The sequence below is a fragment of the Kuraishia capsulata genome, genomic scaffold (assembly GCF_000576695.1).
Source record: "Kuraishia capsulata CBS 1993 genomic scaffold, Kuraishia_capsulata_scaffold_4, whole genome shotgun sequence".
Taxonomy (NCBI): domain Eukaryota; kingdom Fungi; phylum Ascomycota; class Pichiomycetes; order Pichiales; family Pichiaceae; genus Kuraishia; species Kuraishia capsulata.
This window is the reverse complement of record NW_019172953.1, coordinates 1,197,401-1,220,714: the sequence shown is the minus strand read 5'-3', so window position 1 is coordinate 1,220,714 and position 23,314 is coordinate 1,197,401. Positions and strand designations below refer to the sequence as shown.

Sequence of the window (23,314 nt, the reverse complement as noted above, 5' to 3'; positions counted from 1 at the left end):
CGACTTGAGAGTGCTCCAACCGAAAATACCAATGCGGGAATTTCGTGGTCAAACATAAACAAACCTCGAGTGACAATGCAGAAGAACAATTGTTCTGTTTTGAGGTACGTGCTGGCAGACCGGAGTATAATCCTGAGATCTTCTTAATAATTTGCTTGATTTTGATCCTTATCCTCTTTTTCATTTCTTTTAATTTTTTTTACCTAAGACACTTGCTAAAGAGGGAACTTTCATCTGGCTCTTCCAAACATCACAACAATCGCGTACACATTGGCTAATTGAAGCAGCTAGCAGGATTTTCACCGCATTGAGAATCACAAAAGTACAAAAAATGGCCAGCTTGTTCCGGCTGATGGTGAGTGCCTTGCTGGCATTTGCAAATTTAGCCAATTGCTTGGAAGGATATCACACAACGTTGATAGATCAGCCAGATATCGACTATGACCAGGTGGGGAATCAGCTTTATTTCCTCGGGAATTTTGATGCCTTGTCTGAATACAAGCATACGGGGCAATTCAACACCTCGGTAATATCGAACACATCTTCGAACAACTCAATCTATCTGCTATCAGATACCCTTCACAATGTGGGCAGTCTACCATTTGAGAATGGTACTGTGTCGATTGCAGAACGGGTGCGGCATGGCTATTACGTTATAGTGATAGATGGAGCTCCATACTTCTTTAACTTGAGCGGGTTCTCCATTAACGAAGTGAGTGGTTGGTCGCATTCGGTGACGGGTGATGTCAGGTCCGTGTTGGTAGACACGGATGAGGAGATCATATATTTTGGAGGAAACTTAACCTATGACAAAGATTTGTATGGTGTGATAGCATACGATTACTCCTCTGATGATTTTCATGATTTGCCCTTTTCTGGGTTCAACAAAGGTGCTTCTGTGAACTCCATAGTCAAAGTACCAGGAAACGGCGAGGATGAGCTAGGAAGCATCGTCTTTGGAGGAAGCTTTGATGCTTTGGGAAACACGGACCTCATGAACTTCAACGTGTCTTCAAATCAAACCTACAACATCACGAACTCCACTTACACAAGCATTGACCCAAATAGACTGGTGTCCCTGAAGTATGCCACGATATCCTCGGTAAATACTGATAGCTCAAGTGATGCGTCGTCGATTTTGTGCCCTGGATCTGACACAGAATGGTTATTGGAACCTGAAACGTATGGATCGTGGACTGCTTCTTTGGAAGTGAGTTTGATACCCTCAAAAATCAGACTGTATAACTCCAAAGATGACTCTTCCAGCGTGAGCATTTTCAGAGTCATAACTTCCCCAGCCAATGGAATCATGAACATGACCTATCTTGATCCTTACACTGGAGACTTTGCCTACTGTGATGCATGGTGTCCTCTAATTTCAAATTCTGATTTGAAAGCTTTGGTTGCAAATAATAGTGATGCCATAAAGGGAGTTGTCTCCGAGATGAGCGAAAACGACCAGGGATTTCTCAGGTTCAGCGACGAATATCAAGAGTTCGAGTTCTACAATGAAATTTCAGTTGAAAGCATTACAATCGAGGTAATTGCTTACGATGGTTCTCAAGGTGGGTTATCAGGTTTCCAGATGTTCCAGTACGGTCTCTATGCATACGCCAATGATACTTTGAATGAGCCAACATGTTCAGGTTCAAAGGGGTTCTCAGCCTCTGAAGAAACTGGTGATCTGGACTGGAAGCACACAAGTGCTGGTGACAGCTCTTATATGAGTGCAACATTCAACCCAAAAAACGTGAAAAGTGGATCGGGAGTTTCGTTCTTCCCAAGCATTGAGTACTCAGGAAACTACTCCGTTTTGTTGTATACTCCAGGATGTTCTGCTGATAACTCGTGTGATCACAGAGGAATTGTCAATGCCACTTTCTATGAAGGTGACGACACAATGCTGGGATCATCCCTGGTCTACCAAACGAACATGTATGAGAAGTACGACCAAATCTACCAAGGTCATGTTGACGTGAAGAAGGGCTCTCCTTATCTCACAATGACTTTCGAAAATGGCTTTTCGGACTCGAAAGTTGTTATGGTGGCTGATAAAGTTTACGTGGATATTCTTGGAATTGATGCCTACAAAAATCGCACCATGGAAAACGAGACAACTACCGATTATGATATTCCAATCAGGAATCTTTTTGAGTACTCTCTTTCCAATTTTTCTGATTACACGGAAAGCTTCGAGAACAATGTTTTCGTGGGAAACTCTTCTTTGAATCTCATTGGATCCCAGGTCTTGAATGAAGATGCTACTGTCAATGCGCTTCTCTACACCAACGATTCCTTGATCATCGCTGGTGATTTTGATTCTGATTATGGTGCGGATGCCATTCAATTGACGTTGAACAGTTACAATGCCTCAAGCAACTCGACCTCCATCAAAACTGAGAGCTCTCTTTCTGCTGGTTTGACTGGAACGGTTAGTCATGTGTTCAGTTATGGTGATACAGTCATATTGGTGGGAGATGAAAAGTCGAATTTCAGTCACATCTCTATCTACAACGGTTCGTGGCACTCTCTGGGAAGAGTACGTGGAGAAATTGCTACGTTTGCTAATTTGACCATCGACAATACAGAGCTTCTCGTTTTCAATGGGGCTCAGTCGTCTGCTGTTGTTTGGGACTATACGAACTCTCAATGGTTCAACACCACTTCAACTTTACATGTTAATGCCTCACAAGCTTTTGTTGAAGATAATGCAACTGTTGCGTTTGGTTCATTAGCCATGATGGACCAGTCTGTGGAAAATGCTGTCACTGTGAAGAACTCTAGCTCGAATAACATATTGCCTATTGGTTTGACCTTCAATGAAAAGCACGACAATGTTCTCTCTTCAGGGTTCTATGTCAACGACTCATACATTGTGATAGGAGGACATTTTGAGACTTTTGACTCTGCTTACAATTTAGTGCTGTTAGACACATCGACCAACCGAACCAGCTCTATCGGTGGTGTTTCATGGAACAACGATGCAGATGTCACGGACATGTTATCGTTTAATGACGTTCTCTATCTTGGTTTGTCAGGGAAAGTCACCGTTGGATCTACCAAGACTAAAGGACTGATAGCGTATGAACTCAAAAACGACACCTTTTCCTCGAACCAACCTGCATCTTTGAATGGTGATGTTACTTCGATTGCTGCTGTTGAGAGCGATGCCAAGTTACTGGTTGGTGGAAGTTTTAGTGGACCTGATGGAACATCCTGTACTGGAGTTTGTTTGCTTGACACTGAGAAGAACAAGTGGTCTTCAGCTTCCAATCAGACTACCACTGGTGACATCACTTTTATTCAAGCATATTCCTCCAGCAAGTATCTGCTTAGTGGCAGAAATTTTGGCATTGATGGTACAAAGTCTGACTTCGTTAGTTACGACTATGGCAGCAAAAGATTCGCAAAGGAAGATGGCCTTTCGAAAAACAAAATCCCAGGAGTTGTTGAAAAGTTTATCATGGTGGATAACAAGACGACTGGAAGAATCGTCTCCATTGGTACTGATTTCATTGCCTACTATGATGGCTCCAACTGGAATAGACTAGATGATGATCTCTCGAATTCAACCTTCTCCGATATTGTTTTGCTTGATCTGAAGAAGGACAATGATGCTAATGACGAGAAAATATTTGATAAAGATCAAATTCTGCTGGTAACGGGTCTCATCACTGTTGAAGACGTTGGTTCTTTTACGGCAGCCTATTACAATGGATCGTCTTGGATTCCATCTGTGATTACCACAAACAATCTTTCTGTCTCAAACACCACCATAAGGTCTGTTTTATTGAACAAAAGTACAGCCTCGTTCTATGGTTCTGCTTCCAAGCCCAAACAGACTCACCACCAATCGGCAAGCAAAAACTTTATGCTGACCAGAAACGTGGTGGGCGTTGGCTTCGGACTCGCTCTTGGAACTACGCTATTGCTCGGTATTGCCGCAGCAGGTGTAATATTTGCTTCCAAAAAGAGAAACAAGTATAATTCAGGCCAACTTCTCCACTCCAGGGTGGGTGAAGAGAAGATGATCCACATTGTTCCTCCGAACGAGGTTATCGACAACTTTCATGTGGCCAAACAGACTGCATCTTGATTGCCTGGTGTGACGTCAACCAGATGCAGTTGTCTCAGGTTGGCCCCAAACTCTTTTCCTTACTCGCTTCCTTTTCTTATTTTGGACAATGGTGTTAATAGTAATTTATTCATGATTATGAAATCTTTATGCGGCTCAAACTTGTAGTTTGCACGTCTTTATCTACTGGTGCTATCCGAGCTGAACATCATCACAAACAGATAGGGAATAGCCCGAGTCAATCACGCCTTCATCACACTAAAAAGGCATGGAAGCCCGTTCGTATGATCGAGGAGGGCTCAGTATCATTGAAGGCATGATCTTGAAGGATATCAAAGGACCATCGTCTTTGATATCGAAGCAGATTGTGATATCAGCCTTCTGTCCGAAGATTGCAGTCAGTTGTACTGAACACTCGAAGGTGGTGGCTGGAGCCTTTGGATTTTCCACAGTGTTGGAGCTCTTTAGGTACTTTGAATCGTCAGCTGTGGTTACATCGAAGCTGGACGTGCGGTTTGTCAAGCCTATCCATGACGTCTTGGAGGAGCAAAAGAACGTTGAGGGCCAATTGAGGTTGCACAGTATCCTTGGAAGTGGAGCCGCCCATGGAAACAGTTTTAGTGGCGGAGACAAGTCGTTCGGGTTACCCTCTGAGCTGTTCAACATGAGGTCGTTGGAAACATTGGCGAACGATGTGATCAAGGATGTGGACTCTGAGCTAAGAGAGTTGCTAGCATCGGAGCAAAGAGACTCGGAGAAGGTGATTGACCTTCAAAATTCGATATACACGAAGTATTTCACCAAGCTGGTATCCTCAACTGCACCTTCGCCTTACGAGACTTTCAACCACCCTATTCTACAGCTTTTCGTGGCATCTGCAGACGACGATGCCCTTTCATTGAAAAGGTTGATTTCAGACTGGAAGTCGCTGGAACTGCCCAATTGGATTGACAAAGACGAGATACTTCCGCTAGCTATTATAATTGTCAATAAGAATGTTGCTGACGATCTTCAGAGGGGTTTGCGCTTGCAGGAAACGTTGAAGCTTGACATGGGAATAAAGAGCTCGCTTCTTTCTGTCTCTGTTCCGGGTATAGGAGACGACGATGTTGTGGAGGAAACTGCCACCAAGCTAGCAACTGTTCACAAGCCGATATTCGATACCGTTGACGAAGAACTGAACAGAGTCCATTTTTCAAGACCCACGGTGGAGATTCCGTTGAAGTCCAAACGGTCCGTTGAAACGTTCCTCCAGGAGATAATCCAAAACGTGATGGTTCCATTCATGAGAAGGAAGATCAAGCTATGGACAGACGAGGTTGTTGCCCCGAGAAAGAGTCTTGCTGGGAGACTCTTTGGAGCTGGTCGGAAGTGGGGAAACGCTGGCTCGAGTTCCCTGTTCTCTATGGGAGATAATAAGAAGGGATCTCCACAGCCTCAGACCATGAGCTCGTATAACGAAACTGAGGGCTATTACTATGCGAAATCCCCGGACTTTTTGATCAGAAGATTGGGAGATTGGTCTTTCATGCTGCGTGACTACAAGGACTCGTATACCACGTACGAGCTGCTCAAGAAGGATTTTCTGAATGACAAAGCGTGGTGCCATCTTTCGTCGTTACAAGAATTCATGCTGATATCTCTGCTGATCGGTGCCAGCAACAGAATAACACCTCTCGATGTGGCCGGCAGCGGGAACGGAATCACGCCCAAAATCATCCACGATCTCATAAACCCAATGGTCGACTCGATATACTATTCCTACTTCTCTCGGTCCAATCTCAAGACGTATACTTTGCGATCTGTGATTGTGCTTGCAGAGCTGTTCATAGCTCTGAGTCAATCGACCGTTTCGAGCAGCACCGTCACCGAAATATATTGCGGTCAGGCTATCAGATTACTGAGGAAGATCGTTGACGGAAACATTGTTGATAGCACTTTCAAGGGAAAGCTCATGGAAAGAATAGCGTATGTCTACGGGTGCTATTACCGAGCCGTTGTAGAGGCCTCTCCCCCACAAAAACCCACACCGGATCCCGAGAACGGAGACGACCAGCCGATTGCCAATGTTTTGAAAACACACTACAAAAACACAGACCATCTTGGAGAGACCAGGCACCGAAAAAGTGCACTCTGGCTGCTGATGGCATGCAGACAGCTAGACCCTATCATCAAGCCGGTTCAGGTGAAGGTCTTGCTGGATGAGATAGACGTGCAGATAGCGCAGGGAGAAGGCGATCCCGCGGATCATATGTGGCTATATAGGGAGAACCAGCTTCTGAGCAAGCTGAAAACAAGTGTCAGCTGAGACCAGTGTACAATAATGAACAATACAAACCTGAAAAAACCGACTAAAATGCACGCCTGTCGCGTGACTCGCCAAACCTGCCTGAGGATCGGCAATTGCTGCGGTCGTGTACCTTGCTAAACATCCCGTTTCGGATGCTTTTGGGAAAACGCACGACCGTGTTTCTTGATCTGCATTCTTCGAGATCCGCCAGGGTAGCACCAAGTGTTTTCATCTATTGCTTGCTCTCCTCAATATAATCAATTCGAAGCTGGTCGTCGATTTGCATTGTTATCCGTCATAATGAAGGCTCATCTCGTGACGTTGCTTTCTTTCCTGGTTGCCGCGCAGGCTTTTTACCTGCCTGGTGTTGCACCAACCTCCTACACCAAAGGCCAGACAATACCTCTGTACGTCAATCGCATAACCCCTTCGATGAGACACACCGACGCCAAATCCAAGACCTACGTTTATTCCTACGATTACTACTTCCCTAGGTTCCACTTTTGTGCCCCAGAAGGTGGTCCACAAAAGCAGTCTGAATCCCTCGGTTCCATCATGTTTGGAGACAGAATTTTCAACTCTCCATTCGAAATTAAGATGCTCGAGAACAAGACTTGTTCCAAATTGTGCCAGCCTATTTACTCCACTGCTGACGCAGTTTTTGTGAACAGAAATATCCGTGCTGGCTTCAAGCATAACTGGTTGGTTGATGGACTCCCTGTTGCGAAGGCCATCATTGATACCAAGACTGAAACCCAGTTCTACGGAGCTGGGTTCGAAATTGGAGCCGTTGATAACTCTAACGTTGCTCATTTGTACAATCACTACGAGTTGGTGATCGAATACCACGAGCGTGGTGCGGACGAGTTCAGAGTGGTGGGTGTGACTGTCAACCCTTACTCGATCAACCATGCGGACCCTTCAAACATGAAGTGTGACACTGAAAAGTCCACTCCTATCGTCTTGGACCAAGGCAAGGACACCAAGGTTACTTTCTCGTATGCCGTCTTCTTTGTTCCTTCCGACACCGTCTGGGCCACCAGATGGGACAAGTACTTGCACGTGTACGATCCCAAGATCCAATGGTTTTCCCTGATCAACTTCTCCATCATTGTTCTGTTCCTGTCCCTGATCATGTCTCACATTCTGGTCAAGACCCTCAAAAGCGACATTCAAAAGTACAACGAGGTCAATCTTGATGACGAGATGATGGATGAGATGGGATGGAAACTGGTCCATGGTGACGTTTTCAGAGCACCCGAGAACAAGATGCTGCTTTCGGTGCTCGTTGGTTCTGGTGTCCAGATTCTGTTGATGTCCATCACCACTGCTGGTTTTGCCCTGTTTGGTCTGCTGTCGCCTTCAAACAGAGGGTCTCTGTCCACCGTGATGTTCATCCTGTATGCCGTCTACGGATGCTTTGGTTCCTACGTTTCTGCTGCTCTGTACAAGCTGTTCCAAGGTGAGGACTGGAAGTTGAACATGATCTTGACCCCTACCATGATTCCCGGTAGTTTGTTTGCGCTGTTCATCTTCTTCAACTTCTTCCTGATTGCTGTCAAGTCGTCTGGCGCTGTTCCAATTGGAACCATGTTTGCCATCGTTTTGATTTGGTTTGTTATTTCTTTGCCATTGTCAGCCGCTGGTTCCCTGTTGGGCTACAAGAGGCCTTCCGTGACTCTGCCTGTGAAGGTCAACCAAATCCCAAGACAAATTCCAACACAACCATGGTACCTCAAGACACCCGTCCTGGCTCTGATCGCTGGTATCTTCCCATTCGGCTCCATCGCCATTGAGATGTACTTTATCTACAACTCTCTTTGGTTCAACAGAATCTACTACATGTTTGGATTCCTGTTCTTCTGTTTCTCGTTAATGCTGGTCACAACCCTGTTGGTGTCCACGCTGCTAATCTATTACACTCTGTGCAACGAGAACTACAAATGGCAGTGGAAGTCCTTCTTCATTGGTGGTGGTATTGCCGCGTACATTTTCGTGCATGCCTTATTCCTGTCCAAGTTCAAGCTGGGTGGGTTGACCTCGGTTGTTTTGTACCTTGGATACTCTTTTGTAATCTCCGTCGGTGTGGGTTTGATGTGCGGTGCGGTTGGTTTCCTTGGTGTGTTTTTCTTTGTCCTCAATATCTATGGTCAAATCAAGATTGACTGATTGAAAACAACTCACACAGACAAAAAAAACGCCAATCGAATCAATATTCCGAATAATCACCCCGGTGGCTTTATAAATCATCCAAGCATGTATTATCCTCAACTTTTTTTCATGTAGAAAAGTGCCTACTGCCATCCGCTCACGTGTAGGTAGTCCCCTCCTACCAGGGCCTCGTGATCTTTAACAAGACACTTTTCTCAGCCGCAAACCCTGTTCTTTCACGCCAATTACCGTTGAATAGACATTTCCAAGCATCAGGCTCAGTTGTGCCGGTCCATGCATTATCATGAGCCCGTCCAGCAACGAAATCCCCCCATTTTCAACGGCCTTAGTACAGGCCTCTTCGAGGCCCCAAGATGAGTCTCAAGGACACTTCAATATAGCTAAACCCGCGGCGGTTTCGGCTACTCCAGCTGTGCCAGTGGTGTCTAACATTGCAAATACACCCGCTTTAGTTGTCGCTGAGCTGGCACCATCAGGCAATTTTCACCCTATTGTTGGGCCCACCGTTGCTCCACTCCAGTCTACGGCTTTGCCAGAGTCTGGAATTTCAACATCCAAGACCTTTGTCGGTTCGCCAGATCAACAGCGGAGCTCGACATTGCCTTTAGGATTGAATTCCCAAGTTTTGCACCAAGACGGGAAAAGAAGCTTGGTTCTTGACGAGCCTGCTGATTCTCCCAAAGAGTCCCCTGCAAAAATACAAAAGATCGAACAAACCCAGCCAGTGGATCCGTCTCCTAGAACCTCGCGGTTTTACAGATTAGTGGGATCAGGTTCAGACCCTAAAAATGGGGATTCGGGTCCTTCACATCACTATCATCCGTTCCTGTACCCACAGCATAAGTCAAGAGCTAGTCCGTTTCTGGACATTGGCGGGCTTCCAAAACGGTACTTTAACGATACTTCAGCCCCTTTGTACACCTCGATACCCACCCTCAAACCTACGAAAGAGGAGTTCGCTGATCCAGCCAAATTTATAGACTCGATAGCTGAACTTGGTGAGAAGTACGGTGCCGTGAAAATCATTCCTCCGGATGGCATTTTACAGGATAAGCCAAGTCTGAACACGGAGCTGTTTTGGTTCAAGACCAAAAGACAGCTACTGGCATCCTTGAAAACGGAACTTAATTCGCGGTCTCAGTTCTACAAGAGCATTATTTCGTTCTACAGAAAGACTGATGAGACGTTCTCGCTAAAGCTGCCCAGCATTGACAAACGTACTCTTGATCTCCATCGTCTACATAATTCGGTCAGATTGAAAGGTGGATACGATGTGGTGTGTCAGAAGAAACTGTGGGCTCAAATAGGTAGAGAATTGGGCTATTGTGGAAAGATCACAAGCTCTTTGTCGTCCTCGTTGAAGTCAGCGTACCTTCGGATGGTCTATCAATTTGATCTTTTCGAGGCTGGGCTGATTTCAGAACCCATTCCGGAGAATGATTTGACTATCCAGAAAGACTCTTGGAAGAGTCCCAATGCAGCAGGTCTCCGTAAAGTCCCGGTATTGCAGCATTTGATGGGATCGCCTATTGAAAGCCCTTTGGACTGGAAATCTCTTAGTTCCGAAGACCTTGAAGCGTACAAAAAGAGACTTGTGGAACACCAGTCTTATCATGTTAATGGATCCTCCTCACAACTGAGAAGGCCTCGGGATTTACTGATCAATAAAGGCTTCAGGATAAACTTTGACACTCTCACCGATGTGAGAGTAGGCGTTACATCACCAACTGAAGCCACTCTCGGTAGTTATGACTTCTATCACTGGGCAGGTTCACTTGTTGTGGAAGATTCGTCAGATTCTGAGCTGCAGCATTCTCCGTTGTATAATCTGAAGCAGTTCGTGGACCGAAACAGCAAGTTTGAGGAGAACACCATCTTGCAGAACGGTGACTCCTATCCAACTTCTCGCGAGCTTGAAAGTCTTTTTTGGAAAGTGCTGGGTGATGACGAAACATCCATTGAAGTAGAGTCTGCTGCTGGAATTCCCTCGATAGTTCACGATACCACCTTCCAGTCCGTGAACAAATTTGACGCAGAGATCGCTTCTCGAAGGTCTGATACGCTCAATCCCTGGAATCTGAACAACTTGGGCATAAATCCTTCTTTTTTGCTGAGCTATCTCTCTGAAGAGAGTTTAGACTCGTTAGTTAGACCGTCCATCGACATAGGAATGCTTTTCAGTTGTGTGTCATGGAAATTGGAAGACCACTTCTTATGTTTGGCCGATTACTTACACATTGGTGAGCGAAAAGTTTGGTACTTTGTTCCTCCTCACCACCAGCAGAAGTTCGAGGAGGTGTTGCAAATGGTCGTCTCTGAACGTGAGCAGAAGTTGCAAAAAGAAAGAGAGCAAATTGATGAATTCAAACAAAATGTTGAGGGCAGTGACAACGTTCACATCAGTCTGGATGATACTTTGACGGAGTTGGAGACAAACCTACCCCATAGATACGGACTGAAAGATGTGGTCTTAGATGATTTATTTCCGCGTGTTGAGCCCTTGGTCAAATCGGACGATGTCTTCATATCTCCTGAACTGTTGTTAGCTCATGGGATTGACGTCTATTCATCTTATCAGCAGCCTGGTGAGCTGATCATTAAATTTCCAAAAGCTGTTTCCTCTTCCGTCTCGCTCGGACTAACTGTTTCTGAGTCTGTGAACTTTGCTCCTTCATCCTGGATCCCATACGCATACGAAGCAGAAAACTGGCTTGCAAAGCAGCATCTTCCTCCCAGATTTTCTACATTCAGACTTGCAAAAATCATTTCAGAGGAATGCAAGGACATTGGGGTTTTGAAAAGGATGTCAGAGGTCGTTTCGCCAGTAATTGATAAAGAAATTGAGCTGAGAAAAGCCCTTCGCGAAATCCCTGACGTTGAAACAGTTGTGGCCGTGTTGCGTAATGAAGAGGAAAAAGAGCTGATCACCGATATTGATGTGAGCTTTGGATATCCTTCAAAGGTGGTTATATTTCATGGCGAAAACAGTGTTAGCGTTTCTTCAAAGGTATTTTTGGAGAAGTACCAGCAGATGAAGGAGGATGATTCCAAAAAGATCTCCAGAATAGAGCTTCACACTTTTGAATCTGACAACTCTCTGCTGGAGCTCAAAAGAACGCTTCAGCAGTCTGCAACAGCTGGTGAAAACTGGTTAGAGAGACTGAGAGAAATGTATGAAGCAAGTGAGAGAGTACAGCTCAAGACATTGAAGCAGCTTTATGTCGATGGAAAGCACCTTCTGCCGTTCCAGTATGATGATCCTGCCGTTGGCAAGGAGATAGCTGAGGGCTTTGAGTCTGTGAAGAGGGTTTTGCATGAATGCGAGCAGTGGGTGGAACAGGCTCAAAAATTTATCTCGATCAAGCACCAATCTCGGACGAGGGGAAGGAGGGGTCATACCAGCGATGTCCAGGACAAAATGGAGGTGGATCTTGTGCCAGAGTCATTGAATGTCTCTGCTCTACAAGAGCTTCTTGAGTTCATACCAAAGATCCCTGTGACATGTCCAGAAATTGACCAGCTTCTGGAATTGGGAAACGAAGTTGAGCAGTTTGAAATCAGTGCCAGGAGCATGCTGGATTCCCCGACTGCTTCTTCGAAACAGGAGTTAGAAAACATGATAACCTTGGGCCAATCTCTTGCTTTGCCTTTGGAATCGTTGTCATTTCTGCGCAGACTCATGAGACGGATCGTGTGGTCAGAAAACATGGACAATTTGGAAAATAACATTCCCGACCCTGCACATCTTCAGGCATTGATAGTGGAGGGAATGGAGGTTGCTTCGGAGTCCGATCGTGAAAGAATTCAAAAATGTCAGGAACTCCATGATAAAGTCGTTCACGCAAACAACGTGATATACTCCTGGCTGAGTATTCCAATGTTAGAGATTGCGCCTCTTATGGATTTGGAGAGAGAATATAGAGACTTCCCATATAGTCCCGAATTAAAGTTCAGGCTTACAGATGTTATCTCGATTTATAACAGCGTGAAGTCAAAGAGCGAAGATTACGCTCGCAGGACCGAGCTGGTGAACGAGGCCAAAAGAGAACTGTTGGATATTGTATCCACTGCGAATGCAACGACATCAGTACCATCTTACTCCTTTCTTCAGGTGAATGCTGATAAGATGAAGGAAATAGCCGAGATGTCGCCTTCTCCATTCGAAGTTCATGAGGTCATGCAACAGGCGGCCACTTTCGCCAATGTGGTAACCAACTTCAATGTTATCCCGAGTTTCAAGTTTTTGGAGGACCTGGCGTCGAAGTTCATGAGCACATCTTTATCGTCGGTGGGTAACCTGAAGAGGGAACTTGAATCAGCTGCTATCCAGAGCAACAAGATACTGCAGGCTGAGGCTGACATTTTCATACCGCACTCCTCGACGAATAACAAATACTTTTGTTTCTGCAGAGAGATGGAAAGTGGCTATATGATAGAGTGTGAGGTTTGTCGGGAGTGGTACCATTTCAAGTGTGTTGGGATATCCAAGCCTAGAGGTAAGAAAGAACTGGTCTTTGTTTGTCCAATCTGTGACTCCAAGCGCTTGAAGAGAAGTACCTCGAACCACTCTCGTGACCTCAACAAGCGACCAAAACTAGATCCGCTTGCTGCCTTGATCAAAACCGGATTCCAGACGATGACCTACTTTCCTCCTGAGTTCAACTTGGTCCTTGATATGGTTGTAAAGGCAACAGCGTTCAAAAACGAAGTGCAGGCTGCGTTCCCTGATATGTCATTCGAGAAGCGCATTATCAAGAAAGAGATGCTAGACCTGAACAAAATCAGGTTCTACATTAGAAAGTTGGAGGGTCTCGGGATATTGCTGGAAGCTGAGCACAGTGTTTTGAAAGCAGCTCTACAAATAGCGACCGAAAGTGCCCAGAAAGTATCCGAAGGTGTTCCTTCGACATCTGAGGATGGTGTGGCTACTTTGGTTCTACCAGTCGAAGTGGAGACTTTGCAGGGATCAGAGGAACTACCTCTGCCGGAACTGGCGCCTGTCACAACGAAGGTCTGTAACAAACCTGAAGCTTCTGAGAATTTTCAGGTGACAATGGAAGCGTTTCAGAAATCCACAAATACTCCATTCGAGGACTCTTCCCTGGCTGCTGGTGAGACTGAAAAAGTCAACCCAGTGTCTGAGGTGTTGAGTAATGGTGCAGCTGACACTCTATCTAAAGTCTCTGCAACAGAGAAAGAGGAATCCAAAGATGTGGGAGATGTTGGAGTTGCTACTGCTGAGCCTGAAATCCGCGAGGAAGTCCCAGAGGAAGTCGGAGCACAACCCTTTGAGCCAAAAATCCTTGCGAGTACGCAAGATGATGTTTCTGCACCTTCACCGGTCAATATCGTCGCTCCGCTGGTAGAGGAGTCGTCCAATGTCGAAGGAATTCAAGTGGAGGCGTCCCCTGTTGAGCTTGCACCTCTTCCTCCTCACCCAAAATTAGACAATTCCAATCCCGAGGTTATTCCTGTTATTCCTGTTATTCCTCCTGTCTCTGCGGAACCGCCCATACCCTCTTCCCATGAATTCGAGTCCAATGACACACCAAAAGACGCCGTTCCGCAGCCTTCAGCCATGCAGAGTTCTCCCACCGACAGCCACACCGAGGGAAAAGGCGAAATAAAAAAAGAATAACATTCACATAGTTACTGATGTCATTAACGACCCAAAAAAATCGATGATAAACCCATATTTTTCTGATTTTTCACCCGTAGAAAATTGTAGGCCCGGCCTGCCATTGTGGCCCCATTTGTGACCCGGCCAGATATTGCTAGTGAGGCTCTCGGTCTACAAAAGATGAGATTGAAGGCGATTCTCAGCAATCATCATCGCGCTTTTTGGGCACGCAATTCGCAATAGTTGAATATGATAAGACTATATAGAGCCTCTATTCAAATCGGCAATTGTCGTGGGCTTTATATGGCCCAGTCCGTGGTTGGTGCGAAAAGACTGAGATTTTTCGCGTTCTCTACACTGGCAAAGCAGCTCAAAGACGAACCATCCCATCACAACGATTCTCATAGCCATTCGCACGCACAAAAGGCTCTGGATTCTCAGCCGAATGCGCCTATTGTTTCCTCCTCGTTTGAGAAGGTGAAGGCATTTTTCAATCCGCATACCCCGTTGAAAGCCATGGGTGGTCAATCTCAAGGTCACAGCCATACCCATGGACACTCGCATTCGCATGCCATGGACCCAGAATCCCGCAAATTGTACGAGACAAAAGATTTTTGGTCAAATCCAGGCGTCAAGATAACGTGGGTGGGATTTGGGGTTAATGTGGCCATGGCAGGCTCCAAATTTCTGGGAGGCATCTACTTCCATTCTCAGGCATTGATCGCGGACTCGGTGCATGCGCTTGGAGACCTGGTTTCGGATGTTTTGACTCTGTCAACTGTGAACTTTAGTGGAAAGGGACCTAGTGAGCTCTTTCCCCTAGGTTTTGGTAAAATTGAAACCATGGGAGCGCTTTTCGTATCTTCCATCTTGCTGTATGCCGGGATACAGATCGGTTGGGGTTCGTTAATAGAAGCAATGACGCCGTTGGTGCCACAAAATGTGATGGAATGGGTTCATTCGCTGCCTATCCACTCTCATTCTCACTCTCATGGTCATGAGGGCGAAGGTCAGGTCGCCAATATCAATGCGGCTTGGTTAGCACTGGGATCCATTTTCATCAAGGAGTGGCTATTTAAGACTACCAAGAAAATCGGCGAGAAAATGAACTCCAACGTTCTCATTGCGAATGCATGGCATCATCGAGTTGATTCTATGACGAGCATCGTGGCACTAGTTACTATATCTGGAGGCTACTTCTTGAACGTTCAATGGCTTGACCCGGTGGGTGGGCTGATTGTTTCGATGTTGATCATCAAAGTGGGCATTTCTGGTGTATTCCAGTCGTTTAAAGAGCTCGTTGACAAGGCTATGTCAACATCTGATCCCACGTATCTGGAAATCAAGAACCGCGCAGAAACGCACCTGATGAAGAAAGACCCGAAGCTGGTTGTTAAGAAGCTGGTCGTTCTTCCTTCTGGAACAAACATGAACATCAGTCTCACAGTGGCCTTGAACCCCGAATTTCAAGGTCTTGAGAACGAGATCACATTGGCGGATATCTCAAACGTCAGCAAAGACCTGAAAACCAATCTCCATCAGGATTACGTGAACCTGAAGGCTGCGTCTATTGAGTTTGACTCCAGTGCGAAATAGACCTAAACCTATATATCTTTAACTCTCGGAAAGAATTTCCTCTTCTTCTCTGGATATTTCTGTCCCCTCAAGACTGGTAACTATTGAGTCTACCAATTTCCTCAAGTGGTGTGCTTCATTAGCTTTTCCCGTAATACTCACCGTATTCACTCCCTTGCCCATGTGAGGGTAACTTCCCAGCTTTATCTTCGATCCCTGTTCTTGTGCTTGGTGTTGTAGAGCTGACAAGGTAGGTGCGAGTTTGCTCTCAGACATTTTCGTTTTGACAAAAAATGTGAGATTTTTCAGATTCTGAGACATCCTCGGTTCTATCTGCGGTGCTATGCCCTTATCCAGCAACTCTTTGAAAAGCTTAGGTATCCCCGGCAAAATAAAAAATTTCTCATCAATAGTAACAATCGGAACCCATTTCCCGTCAATATAGTAACTTTTCACCCTGTCTTTGTGCGTGGGAAGACGGAACATCTTGAGATGGGCCTCTCTTTGATGCTCATCCAAGGAATCCATGAACTTATCAGACCTGATTTGGCCAAACTTCTCCAAAGCTAAGTGGTCTAGTTCCAAAGGAAGCGAAAATGCAGCTGCAATCGATTCGTAGGTGATGTCATCATGTGTTGGCCCAATTCCACCCGAGGAAACAATGAAATCATACTTTGAACTGAATTCTAGCACTGTCTCCACAATGTCCTGTGAGTCGTCTCCCACCACGCTCACTTTTTTCAGGTCAATACCTCTGTCGTAGCAAAATTTGGCGAAATATCGCGAATTGGTGTCCGTAATTTTGGAGTTGAGAACCTCATCTCCTATTATCTGCGATTCTGGTGTCAGTCACCGTATCTGAACGGACCCTCAGCCCTATCTGCAGAACCATAATACTCACAATGCACCCCGCAGTCTGCACTCCACGTATTGAAGTGGAAGGAAATCTGGAGATACATGTACTCCATCTTCCAATCAAAGAGCTTTGTACTGTTCTTCCAAACATTTCAGTTCCGGTAAATTAATTTCTTTGCCAAAACATTCTAAAGCCTAGTATGTGCTAGAAGGACAGAGAAGATAGTGGAGAAGTCTATTTAACCGGGCTCATCTGGCAGCAGCCGTTTTTTGACAATTTTTTATTGAGAAATTTCGACTCGCCTAACATTTTATTGGAGTAAATTTTAACTTTCAACAACCAAACATGTCTACATTCAACGCTGAAGAAGCCGATAACTTGGAAGATATTGAAAAGCAGTTTGCCGTCAAGGCAGTGATGCAAGCCGACACATACTGGAACTTGCTCAGCAAGATTCCCGGTACCAAGCTCAAGTTCACACCAAGAGACAACGATATTTTTGAAACTTTGCTTGCGGACTTTCCTGAATTCGAGAGCCCAGATTTCGTCAAGAAGATTAACGAGGACGAGATGAAATCCAAGGACGGAAAGGAGAGGTGGAGAAACTTCTGCAAGAAGTTCGAGGACATTGAAGACTACAACTTTGGAACCTTGTTGAGAGTCAGCAGTGACGACGAATACACTCAGGAGGGCACGATCTTTGTCCTGAGATTGCAATTCTATGCAGTTGAGATTTGCAGAAACAGGTACGGTTTGAACGAGTGGGTTTCCGGCAAGAAATAAGCTACTTAGTACATATAAGCCTGGGGCTTCGAGGCTTCGAGGCTTGCTTCTACATTTTCAAACTTGTTTAACATCATGAACTTAAAACCGCTTACCTAGTATTTATTAAAGGATTTTAAACTTAGTTCATAGACTTGACCAATTGGTTGATGAACTCCTCTCTGTTACCAGTAGAACCACCTTGGATAAAGTGCTGGAACTTTCTTGGAACACCCCAGCCACCAGATGGGTTCGACAGCTTGAATGGCCACAAGAAGTTGTTGGCCTGCTTGAAGTTTGGACCAACAGTGTAGATCTCGTGGATCAAATCCTCGACGGAGGCAATACCGTACTTGCCGAGGGCGGCCTCGATGATGGAGTTGTCAGACAGAGCAATTCTCTGCTTGTTAACCTTACCGTAACCTCTCTTGTAGATCAACTTTCTGATAGTGGCCACAGATGGGTAACCGTAGGCAACGTATGGCTCAACCAGCTTCAACAGCTCGGTGGTGGCCTTGGTCACCTTGACGAAGACACCGGCGTTGATCTGCAGCAATCTCAACAATTGGAGAACCTTTCTTGGCTTTGGAGCAATCTTGTTGATACCCTTGATTCTGACGACAAAGACCAACTTTGGTTGGGCTTCGACGTAGTAAGAACCAGCAGCCTTGGCGTCACGCTTAGCTTGGATCAAAGCACGCTCAGCATCGTAGTACTCTTGGGTGTAAGCAGCGTTTCTCTCAAAGATAGCATCTCTCTTAGCCTTGTTGGACTGGTTTGATATCATGTTAGTAACTAGGTCTCGTTTCAAGGTATCCTGTGGTTTGGCATATCACTTGTGAATTCTTTAATTATCAGCCCCGAAAGATGGTTAACAAACTGACAACAGAGCCGAAGCTAGTCGATCTCAAAATAGGTCTTCATCACTTAAATGAAATTTGGGTTGTGAAAATGCTCAAACCATCACAGAATAAAGAATCAGTACTTACGACCTTGCGGACCTTCTTCTCGGCAGCGAGCTTGGCAGTCTTTTCAGCGATAGCCTTCTCCTTCTTGATAAGGGATTCTGGTTTTTGAACTTGTTCACTGAGAGAACTGGTGTTAGTACGAGGTTGGTTGGATTGCTACCTTCGGTAGTCAAATCAATTAATGCGTCAGTCTCTCTGAAAAACATTTTCAGAGGTAGACTGCCTGGAACTGATATAATCATTCCAAGACTCAAGTCGCAGAGGAAAACAGATTTTGATCGTTTTGATTCTTTGTATGTTCTTTCGAGGTAAAATCTAACTCTCCCTTGGAATGTATTTGACCATAGCCTGAAAGGCATGTGGCAAGACCTTAATCAAGTGATCGACGAGTGTCGGTCTGATGAATAAGAATAGACCTGATATATCCCTTGAAGTAAAGGATTATATACTATTCGGCCATGATTCATTTAGAGAAAAGTACGAGGAATAACGTGTAGTTAGACGCCAGTAGTGATCTCAAAACCTTTGAACATGTTCAAAGACAAAAGATAGACTCAGCAAAGAGCTCTTTTGTTCGCGGATTGTAATAAACAGGAAAGATATAACAAAGGGTGCCTTCTGCCATCAAGAGAACGCATTCATCGATGGGTTTGCAACTGATACATACGCAGCCATTGTGATATGTGTATATGGTTTCTAGTTGTTGAAAAAGCTAAGAGCTATCACCAACTAAATTTTTCAGATAGTTCTGTGGTCCGGAGATGATATTGGTCACGTGTCCATATATAGGGTTGTAAACCCTGAAGTGGTGATAAATTGGTTGGTACACTTTGTTTAGGCGTATCTGAGTATTTAGTGTAACAAAAGTGAGATACAAGTTAGCACGAAGCGCACATATTGAAACCCAAAAAGCCTCTTCTGTTACCGAAGCCATTTATACTATTGGCTCATACTTTTTAGTGCTTCTTTTGTCCGTAACCAGCCGTTTACGTGCCTCTTGAAAGACGTTTCTGAGCTATTCGCTTAAAGTTTAGTGCATTCCCCAATTATCCGCCGCAAATAATTTCAGACGCCGCGCCCTCACACAATCAAGGGCAATCTCTGTTTGACGTGATGAACCCGTGCGGCCGCAAGGCACTGGAACCACCACACTTGCGCTTTCCTATGGCGCTGTTGTGAAGGCTACCCAGGTCCGTAAACACCACAGTTTCCATGCGGCCCAGGTTTTTAGTCCCCACCACAGCGGATATGCCAAACAGCAACCCGAGTCGGCTTTTTGACACACCTTCGGCGCCAATCAGGAAGCGATAAAGTCACGTGAACTGAGCTCATCGATATCCGAGTCACGTTTCATTTCGCCACCATAGTTTTTTATTGATGTTTAAATCTCACGCTCTCCACGCCTATACACACTAGATAAACCCTTCAGCCTCAGTCAGTCAAAACCCTGTTATCAAGTCCGTGTCTGTGTGTGGCTACAAAGTCGACGTCAGTACCATTTCCCCGGGAAAAAAAACAACGATCTCAACTGTGGCGTTTGGTATTCATTGCCTAGAGTCTATACATAAGACTACGCTTGTCATCATTTCATCAACAAGCACACAAGCGAGAACAAGCAACGGCTCTTCTGTCAAAATTCATTCCCCGTTTCTTTTAAAGCCATGTCGCACCCGGAATCTGACTTCCAGGACTTGATGGGCTCTCATTCTTCAGCACAGCACAACAACCATTCGGACGATACACCGGCAGCCTTGTTAGAGCAACTGGTGTATATCGATAACTTGATGCCGGATGCTGACCCTTCCACGTTTGACGCGCAACTTTCCGCAGAGCTAGCAGCGTTTGCCGACGAGTCGTTCATATTCCCTGACGAGGATAAGCCCAGCTTACCCGAGGATACCTTTGAGGAAAGTTCTTCTGCCCACTCAGGATTGAACGGAAACAATCACAGCCATAGCAACAGTAACAACAGTGCTTCCAGCTACCAGAGAGTGGCGGACTCTTTCAGAATGCCACCTCCATCGAACCCACCTTCCGCTTTATACGCACATCAAACTGTTCCGACCACGATAACGGAGCTTCTGAGGGCTAGCGAGCCCAAAGTCAAACAAGAGAACAGCTCAGACGCCCTGAGCAGGGTGCCCAAGGTGCCAGTTCCTCCTGGTGCGCAGAGCACGCTATCAGCCGCAGGTCTTTCGCAGAACCAGATAGATGCTTTGGCTGCGCTGATTGCTCAGCAGCAACAGCCCTCGCCAAACCCACAGTCACAGCCGCATTCGCGTTCGCACTCGCGTTCTCAACCTTCTCTTCAGTCTCCCTCAACCCACAATCAGAGTCTGGACGTTGCTACTTTGCTTAATCCCCCAAGAAGAGAGTCCATACCTGATAAGGCAACACCTGATGAGAAGGACGGCAGCGCTGAGCCATTCGACTCGAACAATGCAGTGGATCTGGATAAAAGAAAACGGAACACTGCTGCCAGTGCAAGGTTCAGAGTCAAGAAGAAGATGAAGGAACAGGAGATGGAGAGAAACCTCAAGGAACTTAACGACCGCAACACCAGACTGGAGATGAAGATCCAGCAGCTTGAGATGGAGAACAGACTACTGAGGAACTTGGTTGTGGAGAAGGGTGCCCAAAGAGACACTGAGGAGTTGGAGAGGCTGAGAAAGAGGGCGAAATTCAGCGTTGACGAGGAGACTATTCATTGAGTGAAGCTGAAAATGAAGCTGAAAATGAAGCTGAAAATTAGGGAACAGTCACGTTGGGCTTCTGTTCTGAATATTATGATTGTGTACTTGCTATTTTTGTCCTGGTCTTTGCCATTATTTATATCTTTGGTTTATGCTATTTGTTCCTGCGTTCGTACGATAATAATGATGGTTCAGGTTAAGCGTTCCGTCTTGAAGGCCTTATCTATCTGTACTTTTCAAGGCATAATTAGATGCTACACTAACCAAAACATAGGTTGGGGTAATTTTCTTAGGGTCGACCCAACGGGCTAAAACCCACGTCAACAAAATTCTTGTTTTCCCAAAAGCCGTGTCGAATACTTCAAATGAGCTGTTCTTTCTGAAGGTCCAGAAATCCAACAAATTACGGCCACATTTATTCAGTTGAATTTCAACTCTTGAGTCGCGTTCATCCCCATACTTAAGACGGAGTCCAAATTCCGCATAAGGCGATTGGTATTTCGACGCATCTAGTTGGTTGTGTGTGTATTAGCATAACAATCACTGAGGTTGAATTACACTTCATACCCACACATCCTTTACACCATTATTTTTGCTTTTAAAGTGAGAAAGCAACTATATCGCAATTTCCATAATGTTGTCTCTGAGGTTGAAGACTTTTAGTTCGGCTAAAGCTGCCAGCTACCATCTGCCATCCCCACTTAAAGCAGCATCCAGCCGGGCTACCCGTTTCAACTCGACCAAGTCCAACTTCCACAGAGTGGATTCGACTGGATCGATCAACCCAGCAGATGCTGCTGATGCCACGTCGACAATACTGGCAGATTCTCTGGATTTCCAGAAGCGCATCATGCCGGAGGCTACTCCCAATAAAGTGACCTGGTTGGCAGCATTGAAAGAAAGAAAGAAGCAACTGGCTGAGGGAAAGGTGTTGGACTCTTTTGCTTACAAAACCACCAAAACATCTGCCATCACGGAGAGAACAAGAGACGATTCGTTCTCGTATTTGACTTTGCCCTTCAAAGACGATAAGTGGCTTTGCGATAGTTATATCAACGCTGCTGGCAATCTGAGAGTGGGCCAGATGTTTCAGGACTTGGATGCTTTGGCCGGCAGAATTGCGTACAGGCACTGTGCACCTGCTGAGCCTGTTAATGTAACTGCTTCAGTGGACAGAATCTACATGCACAAGCGAGTGGACGAGATCGAGAAGTACAACTTTGTTCTGGCTGGGTTCGTGACTTGGACTGGTCGGTCGTCTATGGAGATCCAGGTCAAGGGCTACGCCTACGACTCTGAGATTCCATCAGAGATCACGCCCACGTCGTTGCCTCACGACAAATGCTTTCTCACAGCCAACTTCACCTTCGTGGCCAGAAACCCAGAGACCCACAAATCGTTCCCTATCAACCATCTGCTGCCTACAACCGAAGCTGAGTGGATTGACTTCAAGAGGGCCGAGTCTCACAACGTGTCCAAGAAGTTAAGAGCTAAGCTGGAGACTCTGGACAAGGTTCCCCCAACTAATGAGGAGTCAAACATTATGCACTCCATGTATCTGGCGTCCAAGAAGGTGTCCGCCATCGAGGATAAACCAGAGAATTTGGTGTTTATGAAAGACAGTGTCATCAACTCAACCTTGATGATGCAGCCGCAATACAGAAACAGACACTCCTACATGATCTTTGGAGGGTATCTTTTGCGTCAAACCTTTGAGTTGGCATATTGTGCTGTTGGTTCTTTTGCCAGAGCTCCTCCTAGATTCGTCTCTTTGGACACCACCACTTTCAAGGCTCCAGTTCCGGTTGGATCTGTTCTCTACATGACTGCCAGTGTGTCCTACACCGAACACGTTCACGAGGCCAACGAATCCGCAGACTCGATCTCGAATTTGAACAGGCATCTGGAGGACTTTGACATGCCCGTTTCAGCTAACAAGCCTTCTGCTGACGAGCACGAGTTCATGTCCATGCCGGGCACCCTGGTGCAAGCCAAGGTGGACACCACCATCAGGTCTTTGGATAACTCTGAGCACAAAGAAAGTGGTACTTTTGTGTATTCTTTCTTCGTTCCCAGAGATGAAAACGGTACTTATGACCAGCCTGGTTACTGCTCTGTTATCCCACAGACTTACACAGAGATGATGGACTATGTTGAGGGTAGAAGAAGAGCCATTGACACAGCTAACTATGTCCAGCATTTGAAGGGGTCTAGTTCGTGATTGGCCATCATCAGCTATACAATATTCAATATAGAGATAGGCGTGCAGAGAGAAAGTTGCCACTATGCATTGCTGAAATATA

The 23,314-nt window shown here is 45.6% G+C and overlaps 11 protein-coding genes across 11 annotated transcripts; 8 read left to right on the top strand and 3 right to left on the bottom strand.

Moving 5' to 3' along the window:
• Positions 1 to 331: 331 nt before the first annotated feature.
• On the top strand, positions 332 to 4,096 carry KUCA_T00003763001 (uncharacterized protein; the record flags this gene model as incomplete). Its single annotated transcript, XM_022602210.1, has 1 exon — positions 332 to 4,096. One exon carries the CDS (start codon positions 332 to 334, stop codon positions 4,094 to 4,096), a length of 3,765 nt encoding a protein of 1,254 aa, XP_022459776.1.
• Positions 4,097 to 4,343: 247 nt separating this feature from the next.
• KUCA_T00003762001 (uncharacterized protein) lies at positions 4,344 to 6,383 on the top strand (the record flags this gene model as incomplete). Its single annotated transcript, XM_022602209.1, has 1 exon — positions 4,344 to 6,383. The coding sequence occupies one exon, from the start codon at positions 4,344 to 4,346 to the stop codon at positions 6,381 to 6,383; it is 2,040 nt and encodes a 679-aa protein (XP_022459775.1).
• A 282-nt stretch (positions 6,384 to 6,665) lies between these two features.
• On the top strand, positions 6,666 to 8,534 carry KUCA_T00003761001 (uncharacterized protein; the record flags this gene model as incomplete). The annotated part of the gene is made up of 1 exon (XM_022602208.1): positions 6,666 to 8,534. One exon carries the CDS (start codon positions 6,666 to 6,668, stop codon positions 8,532 to 8,534), a length of 1,869 nt encoding a protein of 622 aa, XP_022459774.1.
• Positions 8,535 to 8,820: 286 nt separating this feature from the next.
• On the top strand, positions 8,821 to 14,175 carry KUCA_T00003760001 (uncharacterized protein; the record flags this gene model as incomplete). Its single annotated transcript, XM_022602206.1, has 1 exon — positions 8,821 to 14,175. One exon carries the CDS (start codon positions 8,821 to 8,823, stop codon positions 14,173 to 14,175), a length of 5,355 nt encoding a protein of 1,784 aa, XP_022459773.1.
• A 231-nt stretch (positions 14,176 to 14,406) lies between these two features.
• KUCA_T00003759001 (uncharacterized protein) lies at positions 14,407 to 15,753 on the top strand (the record flags this gene model as incomplete). The annotated part of the gene is made up of 1 exon (XM_022602205.1): positions 14,407 to 15,753. The coding sequence occupies one exon, from the start codon at positions 14,407 to 14,409 to the stop codon at positions 15,751 to 15,753; it is 1,347 nt and encodes a 448-aa protein (XP_022459772.1).
• An 18-nt stretch (positions 15,754 to 15,771) lies between these two features.
• On the bottom strand, positions 15,772 to 16,738 carry KUCA_T00003758001 (uncharacterized protein; the record flags this gene model as incomplete). Its single annotated transcript, XM_022602204.1, has 2 exons — positions 15,772 to 16,563; positions 16,634 to 16,738. The coding sequence occupies 2 exons, from the start codon at positions 16,736 to 16,738 to the stop codon at positions 15,772 to 15,774; spliced, it is 897 nt and encodes a 298-aa protein (XP_022459771.1).
• Positions 16,739 to 16,933: 195 nt separating this feature from the next.
• Positions 16,934 to 17,371, top strand: KUCA_T00003757001 (uncharacterized protein; the record flags this gene model as incomplete). The annotated part of the gene is made up of 1 exon (XM_022602203.1): positions 16,934 to 17,371. One exon carries the CDS (start codon positions 16,934 to 16,936, stop codon positions 17,369 to 17,371), a length of 438 nt encoding a protein of 145 aa, XP_022459770.1.
• A 121-nt stretch (positions 17,372 to 17,492) lies between these two features.
• KUCA_T00003756001 (uncharacterized protein) lies at positions 17,493 to 18,137 on the bottom strand (the record flags this gene model as incomplete). The annotated part of the gene is made up of 1 exon (XM_022602202.1): positions 17,493 to 18,137. One exon carries the CDS (start codon positions 18,135 to 18,137, stop codon positions 17,493 to 17,495), a length of 645 nt encoding a protein of 214 aa, XP_022459769.1.
• A 198-nt stretch (positions 18,138 to 18,335) lies between these two features.
• On the bottom strand, positions 18,336 to 18,677 carry KUCA_T00003755001 (uncharacterized protein; the record flags this gene model as incomplete). Its single annotated transcript, XM_022602201.1, has 1 exon — positions 18,336 to 18,677. One exon carries the CDS (start codon positions 18,675 to 18,677, stop codon positions 18,336 to 18,338), a length of 342 nt encoding a protein of 113 aa, XP_022459768.1.
• A 1,302-nt stretch (positions 18,678 to 19,979) lies between these two features.
• KUCA_T00003754001 (uncharacterized protein) lies at positions 19,980 to 21,029 on the top strand (the record flags this gene model as incomplete). The annotated part of the gene is made up of 1 exon (XM_022602200.1): positions 19,980 to 21,029. The coding sequence occupies one exon, from the start codon at positions 19,980 to 19,982 to the stop codon at positions 21,027 to 21,029; it is 1,050 nt and encodes a 349-aa protein (XP_022459767.1).
• Positions 21,030 to 21,645: 616 nt separating this feature from the next.
• On the top strand, positions 21,646 to 23,232 carry KUCA_T00003753001 (uncharacterized protein; the record flags this gene model as incomplete). Its single annotated transcript, XM_022602199.1, has 1 exon — positions 21,646 to 23,232. One exon carries the CDS (start codon positions 21,646 to 21,648, stop codon positions 23,230 to 23,232), a length of 1,587 nt encoding a protein of 528 aa, XP_022459766.1.
• Positions 23,233 to 23,314: the final 82 nt, after the last annotated feature.